Raw genomic sequence first — 12,806 nt, forward strand, 5'->3', positions numbered from 1 at the left:
TCTCCTGCCCCCCTCTCAACTGAACAGTTCTAATACACATTATATACAAAACCTCTATTCTCAAATTTTCAATCTTACTAGGGGATTAAGATACACATACATGTATATTTGTGTGTCTATTTAATCTGTGTCACATCTATCTAATGCACATTTGACAGTACAAGGGTCAAATGAAAGTATATAATTTAAGTGTTACAAGAGTTCAGGTGAAGGAGGAATAGTGTTCACTGGGGTGGTTGGTAAATGCTTCTTAGATGTGGATAAAATTTGGGAAGGAGAGAACATTATTTAAAAAACAAGGAAGTAAGAATGCATAAAGCATTCAGAGAATGGTGTAAATAAACTACCATGGATGATAACAGAAAATTTTTTAAGAATGGCTGGAGATAAAATTGGAAAGGGCAGTATTTTGGCAAGCCTTGAATGCCTGGCTAAAGTCTTGCTTTATCTTGTGGGAACAGAGAAATCATTTAAACTTGGAAAATTCAACAAGAAAATATTGTTAGGGAATATAAATCTTACATTGGTGGGCACAACAGGTCAGAAAAGAAATTGAAGGTACAGAAAAGAGACTTTCACAATAAATCAATGCAGGTGACCATCATATCTTATACTTAGGTATAGGAATGAAAAGAGAGGATCAGCCGAACTTGATGAAGGTCAACACAAGAGAATGAATTAAAATATGATTTTAAGTTTTACTTTTGAGTCTGTTATCCTTGAGCAGATGCTCTCCCTCAGGGATTTATAAAACAACACACAGTTAAGTCCTCTCAAGAGGTATGCAATACTCTTATGGAAGATCACATAGCGACTGACAATAGAGATAGCTTCCAAATAACCTACACTCCAGATACACCAGATGGTATGTCATTTGTTGGAGATTCATTTATAATCAATTGAAACCATAATTAGAGGCTGCCACACTTTACTTAAGTCCTGTGAGAGGAAGACCATTGATAGGCAGAGGAAGAAGCAATTTAGTGACTGTGGAGACACTTAAGCCTGAGAATATCAAAAGGAAAATCCATGTGGTTAGAATTTAAAATCCTGTCTTCATCCAAAACCAAGAAATTCTGAAAAAGTGGCAGGCCTCTCTATTCTTGACCCAATTAGTAATTTCTTTATTCTAACTTCTGAGATTTAGAAGCAAATGATTTTATTGATCATTTCTCTTTAACTTAAAAAAGTAGCTTTTAACCCAGTACAAATCAAGAACCATTTATTGAACAGTGCTTATGTGCCAACTTCTGTGGAAATAAAGAGTGACCAAAAAAAGGCCCTGCTTGCAAGGAGTTCCCAATCTAAGAGGAAAGATAATATGCAAATAACTATGTACAAAGAAAATATACATTGAAGATAAACTTAGAGGGAATGCATTATTGCTAAAGGAGATCAGGAAAAAACTTCTTTCAGGAGATGGGATTTTATTTTTATCTGGAGAAATTTCATTTTATCAGGGAAATCAAGAAGATGTTCTAGGAAAATGGTCTGTATTCTAACCAATGGCTAAACTTGAACTACCTTCAGGTCTGAAGCACAGACCACCTTCTTCAAGGTAATTCCAATTGATAAAGAATATTTGTCTTAAAGAGCTGTTGTCCTTATTTTGCATGATGAGTCTATGATGTCACTATTTTTATACTCAAAAGGGCAAGTCATTGGAAATCACTTAAGGTATGCTCTCTAAAACAGTGGAGACTTTAAAAAATTAGAATGTTCTGTTGATGGTGGTTTTTTGAGGATGGTTTCCATGGCTGCCCAATATTTTACTGCTGACCAGAGGACACAAAACAATGAACTGAGTTCATTGTTAGCTTTTTGAGAAGAAGCTCTTGATGAAGAGGAACTCTTCAAATCGCAGCTTGACAATGTTGTGAATGTTGAGGAGAAAGGCTTCTAAATAAAATTCTGTAGTTTTAAGCCTCATACTCCCTACTCTTTCCAAGTATCTTACATCATATATTCCACTCAGTAAGGGCAGACTAATAATAGTCTTCTGAAAGACCTATTACTAAATCTCAAACTATTTCAACAAAACAAAAATGTCCTTTTTCTTTATGTGAAGAGAACTGATCTTGATAAAATATATTTGAATATAGCACTTTATGTCCAAGGTTTGCAAAAAGTTATGAATGGGATGAGATTGGATTCTTCTTGATATTATGCCAGAATTTCCCTGCCATTCTAAGGTGTTCTGTTGGGTGGGATTAATATATTCTTCTAGGGAATTTGTTTTAGTTATTAAGGAAAGATGGAAATTTGGGGAAAATTTAATTCAACATAGTGAGGAAAACACTGTAACTACAGATTTGGAGAACTGGAGAGTTGAAGGAATGCCATGTTTGTATTGATGCTACAGGTCCAGTCTTGAGACTAGAAAAAGAGGCATTCCAAAGGCATCCACTTTATACTATTGTCACTCTTAAACTAGTATCACAAATAGTTCTGCCAAGAAGTCATTCTTCAAGGTTTTTTAGCAATCTGGAACTCAGTGTTTTAGTGATTTTTTTCTCTTTAGAGCTTTATTTTTAAAAGGCTAATCCAATTTAACTGCATTTCTCTTTCTTCCTTGTCAAGTTGAATCTCAAATTAACAACACAAGTTCCAGATACAGAAAAATATGAGGTCACTAACAGGCATATAAGATAGTACTTCAAGTTGAATATATACAAACAGCACAAACTTTCAAATTAGAAGGGGTTCTTAACCTGGGTCTGTGAACTTTGTTCCCCCCCAAAATCTAATAATTGTATTTCAATATATTTGATTTACTTTATTTTATTTTATGTATTTAAAGAACAATATTTTGAAAGAAGTTATGTAGAATTGCCAAAAGGGTCAATGATACAAAAACCCCTGCATTCTAGTGTTTTTAAAATGTATTTCAAAAGCAAAGGAGGACTAATGTTGACTCACTGAATGAGAGGTAGGAGAAATGGCAAACCTATAATGTCTCATAATGAAAATTCATGATTGAGATTTCTAAAACTAGCTCACAGGTGATAAATTTTCACTCTGATTTCTTATCAGACTCGAAGGCCATACTCTGAGGTCTTAAAAGAACATGGAAAAGATTTTAGAGGAACATAGCTCCAGGAGAATAAAATCACACAAAACCCCAAGGTATTTAAACTATCTTTATTCCTCTTGCCTTGCCATTGTAATCTCAATCTCACTGCAGTTTAACACATTAATCCAAATTATATGGGATAATCATTATGAAACAATTATCTGAGGCCAACAAAGGCATTACCTGAGACCTAAATTAATACCACTGAACATGGAAAAGAGATAACAGCTTTTTATTTATCTTACAGGTGGAAGTAGTCTTTTTTTCCCCAACAAGTACTTTTTGGAAATCTTGCCACAAAATTTTTCTAATAATACTATTATTAGCAGCATATACCTCAAAAATTCAAGAGATGAGAGTGCACTTGAAATACAGAGTGAGGGAGAGGGTGGAGAAGAGGCACTTGAGGGGAAATGGAAAATAAATGTGCTGAAATGTAATTGTCAGAATTTTCTTTTTAATAGTAAAGCACAGAGGGAGAAGCAACTTATGGTAGTTTAGAGCAGGAGCCTTAAGATTTTTTTCTTACATGAACACACACACAAAACATTGATTTAAGTTGAAAGATGCAGGGCAGCAGGTTCCTGAGATAGCATGGCTTTAATGGGTCATTATTATAATCGTTCCAGGAAACCTGAAAGAATCCAAATGGCTTCTTCAGGAAGTTTTAATAACATTTGTGATCCCAGAAATTAATATTAGAGAATTTTGGGGTCAAGATTTTACTTCTTTTTTAAAAAATTTATTTAAGGCAATGGGATTAAGTGATTTGCCTATGGTCACACAGTTGTCTGAGGCTAGATGTGAACTCAGGTCCTCCTGACTCCAGGGCTGGTGCTCTAACCACTGCACCACCTAGTTGCCCCAGCTTTTTCTTCTTGACATGGTAAAAAACTTTATTATTGTCCTTTGCTATTGCTATTCATACAATCAATACTTTGGAGTGGTTTCTAACTTAACACAATGTTGAATTTTCCCTACTGGAAAATATTAGACAAAGGTAGAAGATAGAACTAGATGTAATTTCCTTTATATCCATTATGAAGAAAGATTATTGCATTTAGAGACAGTGTATTTGTGATTTCTATCAAATGAAATAAAAGTATTGATAGTGCTTTATGACCTTTAAAATTATTGTCATTCTTTTCCCCTGTGTGGTTAGGACACTCTTTCAGAGTGAACAGTGGGGGATGTGAGCCAATTCTAATAATACTGGAAGAATATAGAAAACAGTGCTTGAAATTTTAAGAAATTAAAAGCTGAAACCTTAATGTTAGTCATTAAAGTAATCCTAAAATCAACAAGCCATCCAAACAGACATTTATTAAGTCTACTATGTTCTAGGCACTGTGCTAAACTGGACCCTAATCTTAACAGCTCATCATTTAATGGTGGAAACAAGCAAATAACTATGTTCAGACAATATAAATGGAAGTCAAATTGGAGATAATCAAAACAAGGTAGGCTATAGCTTTTAAGGGGAAATCAAGAAACATTATTTGAAGAAAGTAAGATTTTAGCTGAGTCTTGAAGGAAACCAAGCAAATTAAATGACAGAAAGTTAAAATTGCCTGGAGCAGGGATTTGGAGTGTCTGCTTTGAGAAATAAAAAGCAAGGAAGTTGGTATCATTGGCTCACAAAGGACATGAGTATGGATGCTTACACATATAGAGTAAGAAACCTGACAAAGTTGTTAGGATTCAGGTTATGGGGAGTTTTCAAAGCCAAGCAATATAATTTTATATTGATGCTGGAGGTAATGGGGAGGCAAGTGAGTTGATTTAGTGGTAAGGGTTGGGAGTGGGGTGATGGCATGGTCAGATTTGTACATTAGTAAGATCAATTTGATAGTTGATTGGAGAATATACTGGAGACCAACCAGTAGGCTATTGAAATAGTCTAGACATAATGTAATGAGGTCCAACACCAGTAGAATTATCAAAGGAATAAAGAGGTAACTAAGAAATCTTATAAATGTAGAAACCGCAGAATTGACTGGATTTAGAGAGAGAGGAAAGATGACTCAGTGAGAGTAAGGAGTCAAAGATGACACTAGGTTTTGAGCATGGGTGACTGGGAGGATGGTGGTATCCTCAATACTAATAGGGAAATTAGGAGGGGAAGATTTGATCAATTTTGGATATGCTGAGTTGAATATGTCTATGAGACATATAAACCAAAATGTCCAATAAAGGAGAGAGATGTGACTAGTGGTCAGGAGGGAGAGGTTTGGGCAAAATAAACCAGAATCATCTGCAGTGATATGATAGTTGGAATTGTGGCAATTGATGAGAAGTGAAATACTAAGTGAAATAGTATAGAGGGAGAAGAGGGTCCAGGATAGAGCCTTGGGGAACACTCATGATTAACAGGAATGATATCATTAAAGATCAAAAGAGGATACACAAAAGGGACTGAAAAACAATAAGATAGATAATGAAGAATCAGGAGGGCACAGTGTCATGATAATCAAGAAATGAGAGTTATCACAGTAGGTGATCAACACTGTTGGAGGCTGAAGGTCAAGAGGGATGAGAAGAAAACATTGATTGTAGATTGCTCTATCTTTACTTTAACCAAAATGGACCAAATCAAGGATTTTTGAGACTGGGGGATACATGGGCATGTTTGTAGGCATTAAAGAAGCAGTTACAAGACAGGGAGAGACTGAAAACAAGTGAAAATGGGACTGAGAGCATTGGATTACTTGCACATGTAGAGATCTTTGGCAAGAAGAAACACTTCATATGATGCAGGAGTGAAAAGGGAGGAAGTAACACTTTAGTGATGTAACACAGATGGGAGAAGAAAGCACTCTCAGCATATGGTCTCAGTTTTTGTTTTTGTTTTTTTTAGAAAAGTATGAGGTAAGGTTCTTTCTGCTGAGAAGATAGGAGGCAAGATGATCATGGTAGGCTTAAGAAGAGATGAAAAGATTTGTGTTATAGTGGAAAAAGTTAGAGAGGCATTAAAAGACTGACATGTCAGGGAAGATTCAGTTGATACTACATTATAAATATGTAGTGAAATAGTTTTCAATTTTATTCAACTTCATTCAGCAATGTGTAAGTAGGACTGAAAGATGTGGATTATGAAACCTGGCAAGGGCAAAACAGGAAGAAGGACAAAGAGCAAGAGACTAGAGAGAAGATAAGACTAGAATTAAGATGGGTTCATCATGGGGCCAAGATGGGGAAGTGAGGAGAGTCAGTGCAGGGGTGATGGTTTGGGAAAGGGCTAAGGAACTGGAAGTCATGATGTGGACAAAGAGTAAGTTTTGTGATTGTAAGGCAGAGGGAGAGGTGGAAAGACAACAGATAGGATTAGATAAGTGAATTTCAGAGTTCATGTACATGGAAATAAAGCATTGGAGGATGATAGAAAGATCAAGAATGTGACCATCTCTTTGTGCAGCTGAGGATTGGGTGATTAGAGTATTGGATGAACTATCAATATATGAGTTTCAATTCTCTAATATGAAGGCAGATGAAAGGAAGGAAAGAGAATGAGTCAGGTCAGGCTCACTGAAAAAGAAAATACAACATCCTGAACATCTAGGCAATAGCCTATATATAGTAATATACATTAGGCACTAGAACATTTCTTCTGTTAAAAAGCATGGATTTATCTTTGCTTTTCCTGTACCTCTCCCTCTAAATGAAATCACAGGAGCTATTCTAATTCCTATCCCTATACTGAAAATGATAATTTACATTTCTATAGTTCTTTAGTTCTAAATAGTTCCTGTGAGTATTATGATCTTGATTTTACAGAGGACAGTTTAGGGTGTTCAAGGAGAATGCTCAAGGAGCTGGGAGTCAAACTGAGCTAGAGATAGGGTTTCTTTCTTCTACTCAATGTAATAAGTTTAATTTGAAAAGGGAACTGTCAAGAAGGATGTGCTAGAACAAAGTTGACAGTATGAAAGAATTTAGGAAGGAAGGCAAAAAAGAAATCTCTTAAGATATTCCTTGGTGCTTTTGCATCCCAATACATTTATCTAAAGTTCCTAGCAATTTTTTTTTTACCGTTTGCAAATTTTTAAGGGGAATCTGAGTAAAAAAGAAAGACCTATGTAACTTACTATGATTCCTCTCTATTCCTACCTGTTCCCTACTGCCCCAGTCAAATTTAATGTAGTTTTTAGAAATATCATTAGACTCACAAAAAATTGTGATTCTTAAAATTCAGAGAAACTGCTGTGAAACAACAGAAAAATACAATCAGAATTTTTTTTATTTTTGTGCTCTGAATTCTACATCTATGAGACAAGGTGATGACAATAGTCACCTTGGCAGCCTCTCATGTTTATGTACTCCTTCAATTATCATTTAAAATGCTTTATTAAATCACTATGTCTAAACTTTAGAAATCTCAGCTTCTATAACCCAAATTTCAGTTGCAGGTAAGGGTTAGTCTAAAACAATGTGGGGGTTTCTAGAGAGGTTCAATATGGAGAAAGACCTCAAAAGGTTATGAGGAAGTCATAACTATGGGAGAAAGGAGAAGTATTTTTCCTAACATGATGAATAATAATGTTTTAAAAGGTAATCATTATTCAAGAAGAAATTTTTTCCTGGGACTTTAACATAACTGAAATCTGATTACTTATTTGTGCTAGAGCTACTCAGTGATCTTAAAAATGTATTTATCAAAAACAGTTTCCCTCTGAAAGATCCTTTTCTTAAATTACAGCACTTATATTTCAGATTTATTGTTAACATAGCCACCTTTCTAGTAAAAAATTAAGGATGGAGCTTGGATGAAAGGAATCATGAATCATACCATAATAATATTGGAAGGGACTTTGAAGCTTTTCCAAGTCTTACTGCCTCATCCATCCTTTGCAAACAGAGAAATTCCATTTATGCCAACTCTGGCTAATGACAGTACCACTGATTGATCTTACTATCTCTCTGTGGCAAGATCATACATACAAAATCCAGGTTACTAGTGAGTGATTAAAGAAATCTATTACTTTAAAAATAAAATTAGTCTATGTGCCTTGCAGAAGAAAATGCTTAAAATGTTTTTCTTCCTGAGACACTGTCCAAATTCCACACCAGAAATAGCTTCCAAGCTCTTTGTGAAAATATGAAACTCACAGGAAGTATCATTAATGACAGAAAAAAATAAAATCAAAACTAATACAATATTATTCCTAAGCTTTTCCATTTTTTTCCTGATATATTTCTTTCCAAAATCAATCCAGGAATTAATCTGGTTGGAAATTTTGGGAAGAACCAAAATAAAAATAAAGAAATCTAACCTTGCTAGCTTCACAATGAAAAAGTATCACAAATATATTATTTTGAAAATATTACCTGAATGTTTACTTATCATATATATATGTATATATATTTGACTGAAGCCTAAGAATTAGACCACAGCAGTCATGCAGTCATACAAATAGTTAATCATGGATTTTGGTTCTTTAAAATCAGATTCAAGAAAACAAACACTACTCTTGAATAAACAATTCAGCATTAATGAATTTCATTTTGTAAGTAGAATTTGGATGTATTGGGGCTTTTCTGATTTAATTAATTTTCATGAAGGATGCACTAATTCTGAGACTGTCAACCAAGTAGTTTGAGGAAGTGAGCCAAAGTAAATGAGAAAAGACATTTTGTTAAATGACTTCCTTGGTAATAAAAGATTTCCACCGATTACTGAGCACAGAGACAAATGAAGACAAGAATGCCACAATGAGTTTAAAAATGGTGACATCTTTATGAGCACAGATGGGATAGATCTCCATGCAGATATTTCTTGGGAGGTAATGTGATGTTTCCCACAGGTCCAGTGCTGATTTACCAGACTAGAATCTTCTATTGGTCACAACTGCATTTATGATGACTCAGTTCTTCAATGGCATCCATAAGAGCCTGGAAATTCCCATGGACCGGCAGCCAATCAGCTCCTGATGGTATCTGACCTCTGGAAGAGGGTGACAGGAATCCTATCCCTCCATATAATTCACACATATGGCTTAATGCAACTTTTCTTCAAAAGGAGACTTGGTCTTTGGAGAGGATAATTTAACATTTCTGAACACTGGGCAAAGCAGAAAGTGAAGGCATAAGGTTAGCACTAGTTGAAATAGCCACTGGTATGGGATTGGATGCACTAAGGAAGGACTCACTACTCCACAATCTGTGGAAGCAAGTTGAATGCATTGCATATAGAGCATATACTATGCTTCCATTTGTTTAATAAGGAAGGTGATGAAAAGTAGAAAGATGTACTCCTTCCTTTATCTAAAGGTTTCCTCATTTCCTTCAAAAAATTATTCTAGAGCTGCTTCAACTTTCTTTACTCAGCATTGGAAAGTGAGATTCTATGATAGATTTTGTTTTTAATTTTAGTAAGAGACTACACAGAAAACAAAATGAGTGAGCATGCTTTTACAGAGCACCTTTAACAAACCTTGCAAATGAGAAGAATATTTCCATGCTTTCCATTCCATTTTCACACTCCACCCACCTGCCCCCACCACAATACCACAATTGGTCTGAGTTCTGCAGTGTGGTCTGTTGAAAGACAAGACACCTATATCATGTAGATGAATGAGACCTTTGATGTCATGCAAATCCGCCCTCTTATTGAACATACATAATATTAAGATTCTTAGACATAGAACAATACAATTTTGAATGCATTTACCATTTTTATTTCACTATGCAGAAACATACATTCACCATGTGTTGTGATGCAGTTGACAGTGTGATGGAGAATAGAACTCTTTAATGGATATTTATAATTGAACACTCAATAGTTTACAGTGGAAGTTCTGTACAGTTTTAAGGCTTGGCTCTGAACTAGATTATAAATGTTGACCAGGTTTTGAAATGAAACACTTTTTTTCTCAAATAACATAAGGAAAAAAATCAATAAAAACAATCGGGTTATTACAGAGTAATGATCTTGTAATATAAGGAAAGTACAAATTTCCCCAAATGACAATTTATAGATTTAGGACTTGTGAGGGGCAAACGGAAGCTTTCTGGATTTAATGCAGAACAAGGCAGACAACAGAAAGAAAATCAAGTCAAAATACTAAAAATCATGACTATTTCATAAGGTTTTAAATCAGATATACAAAGCACATTTTGTAAGCATTAAATATTTCCATAGGATTAGGGATTCATCATTTTAAAGGGGAATAATAATAAAACCAGATGAAACAAGAACAAGATTCAACTTGTTTACTGAATAAACTGTGTTATTGGCACATCTAATGTGTGATAAAACATTATACACCGTACCTATACAGCTTCTAGCATTTGAGGGTAATTTTCATTTAATTTGTAAACAAAAAAGGTTTTGCCACCTAACAAATTATCATTTTGTTTAGACTTTAATAATAAACTGTGAAAGGCATGAATTGTTTATGTGTTACATGAGATCACTGTTTATATTGTTGGTTATGAACGTGCAGGTATAGCTGAAAACTTAAGACATTTTGTAAAAATTAAAAATGCTGCTCTTTTGCAATTTTATCGTTGCTTCATGCAATATCGGTTTACTGATGCTGAATCAGATTGCTATTATGGGAAGATCTCTCTGCCAGTGTCTTTATTAACAGTCAAGATCAATTCTTCTGGACTGAAATTTTCCACGGACAGACACAAGTCAGTCAGTCGGGTTAGAACGGGGACTCCATATAGGCTCTGGTGTTCCTAATGGTGTGCATGACTGGATTCATATGCAAGCTAAATTATTCCTGCAGGAAAGAGATTTGATGAGTTAATCATTTATTTGAAGTTACTGGAGTGATTCACTCCAAGGGGGATTGCAAGAGAAATGTCTCTCAGGTTAAACGTTTCTTCTGACAACAGATAACCATTTCATTCTAGTACATGTAACTGCTGATGATATGCTTTTTCTTAAAAGAATTAATGTAGTGCTACTGAAGTGGCTGTACTCACTCCAGAAAGACTGTCTCCATCATCCAAAATAAATTAGAAGTCTGAATTTAGTGATCTTTAGATATCTTTTTTTGAAGTAGGAAAATAATTATTTACAAGAGATGTCACTCATCACACTATGTTTCTTATACCAATGCTAGAGAACATAAATATACACTTCATGTTTGTAAGTTGTTTTTCCAAAGTCCAGAGGCCATTATCCAAAACAAACTTTACAAGCAGCTCAGCTGTTGCATTCAACATTCAAAGCAAGGCATTGAGGGCTCTTGCATAGCAGGTTAGTATGCATGACAAATTTGTGCACATACAGAAGATACACTCTCATTACTCTCCAAAGAAGAGCTACAGACATGCCATTTTGAAGAAAAGTCAATGCAAAAAGGCTGCATTGTTGCCTCATTCTGAGACACAATGCTATACTAGAACACACACACATATACATACACACACACAATTTGGAAAAACACAAGAAACAGAAGACATCCAAACTGCAAAAAAAAAACCTCCCAGGCTTTCAGATATAAACTAAGAGATAGCTTGGGCCAGAACCAAAACAAGTTTGGAGGGGAAATCTGCATTTGGGTAATTTTTGTCATCAGAGAAATGGGACATAGTATTTACAACATATAAATTGTACCTTTTCAGAACAAAATGGTCTTTGTTCTGATTAGGTGGCATGATAAGAGAAAACTGACTTGGACAGTTCAAATTTTGGCAATGAAAAGAGCACATCAAAGCATGGATCATATGGGATGGCCAGCAAGATCACCCAAACCAAAGCTTTTCTCTTCTTGATTCTTTAACTGGCAGGAAAGGCTAGAACTCAAACTATGATGAACTAATAAAGAATGGATGGATATAAAGTAAAGCAGCAACCCCGAAGGAAAAGTCCTTCATATTCTAGGTATCCACCATTAGAAATGCCAGTGAGAGAAACAAGAAGGGAGAGGTGTGTTAAGAATGAAAGGGGAGTGCCCTGTGCCGCAAGCCAGCCTAGGCAGAACCCAGGACAATCATCTATGCCTCTTACCTGGGGTCAGTCCTCTCCATCTTCTGGTGTGATCTCTGTCTCTTTATGTACCACTACTTTGGTCACTGACATGTCAGGGTGCTGCTCTTTGGCCTCTTTAATTGCCTGAGCCAGCGCCTATCCCCAGGAAACCACAGAAGGGCAAAAACAAAAAGGAGGTGGAACATGCATGATCAGTAGCTAGGTGAAGATTCATGAGATCTTTACATAATTTACAAATGAGGAAAAATGATTTAGATATGATTTATGTCATCATTCTTTGAAAAATTTATCTTATATTTATATATATATATATATTTTTTTTTTCAGAGAGCATGCCAGAAGAAATAGTATTGTAACTATTATGGCTATCAAGTCTTTTTCTGGTCCTCTGCCCAGGTTTCTAGCTTATGCACACTACCTGGTCATGGTCAATGTCTGCATCTCCCGTGATGACTATTCGCTTTTCAATTCTTGTCTCTGAAATGCCTCCTTTCACAGTCTAAAAGGAACAAAGGCACATTTTATAAATGTGGTCATAAAAAAGGATATTCATTTTGCAGGAGGAAAAAAAATCTGAAAATGTTGAAAGAATAGGTTAACATAGTTTGCTCTTTAAAAAGTATTAATGAAAAGATTTTTAAATGTTAGGATTAGAGTTGAGGATAAGATAGGGACTGGAAAAAGACATAAGAGTTGCAAATATTTAATGACCATCTAAAACACAAAAGGAATGGAACAAAGTGTTAAATTCCATAAGGAGTGTCTGCTTTATATTTTCTGGCATAGAAG

General features: G+C 35.1%; 1 protein-coding gene across 11 annotated transcripts in view; it reads right to left on the minus strand.

Moving 5' to 3' along the window:
• EPB41L3 (erythrocyte membrane protein band 4.1 like 3) overlaps positions 1-12,806 on the minus strand; it is a 244,688-nt gene that overhangs the window by 48,255 nt on the left and 183,627 nt on the right. For 5 of the 11 annotated variants that reach the window (XM_074202418.1, XM_074202413.1, XM_074202416.1 and 2 more), the window contains one exon: positions 12,436-12,516. In XM_074202418.1, coding sequence (XP_074058519.1) covers positions 12,436-12,516 — 81 coding nt within the window. Of the gene's footprint in view, positions 1-9,161; positions 10,801-12,035; positions 12,153-12,435; positions 12,517-12,806 lie in introns of those variants that run through there. The other 6 variants (XM_074202423.1, XM_074202417.1, XM_074202419.1 and 3 more) reach the window with 3 other exon arrangements.

The sequence above is a fragment of the Macrotis lagotis genome, chromosome X, assembly GCF_037893015.1.
Source record: "Macrotis lagotis isolate mMagLag1 chromosome X, bilby.v1.9.chrom.fasta, whole genome shotgun sequence".
Lineage (NCBI taxonomy): Eukaryota > Metazoa > Chordata > Mammalia > Peramelemorphia > Peramelidae > Macrotis > Macrotis lagotis.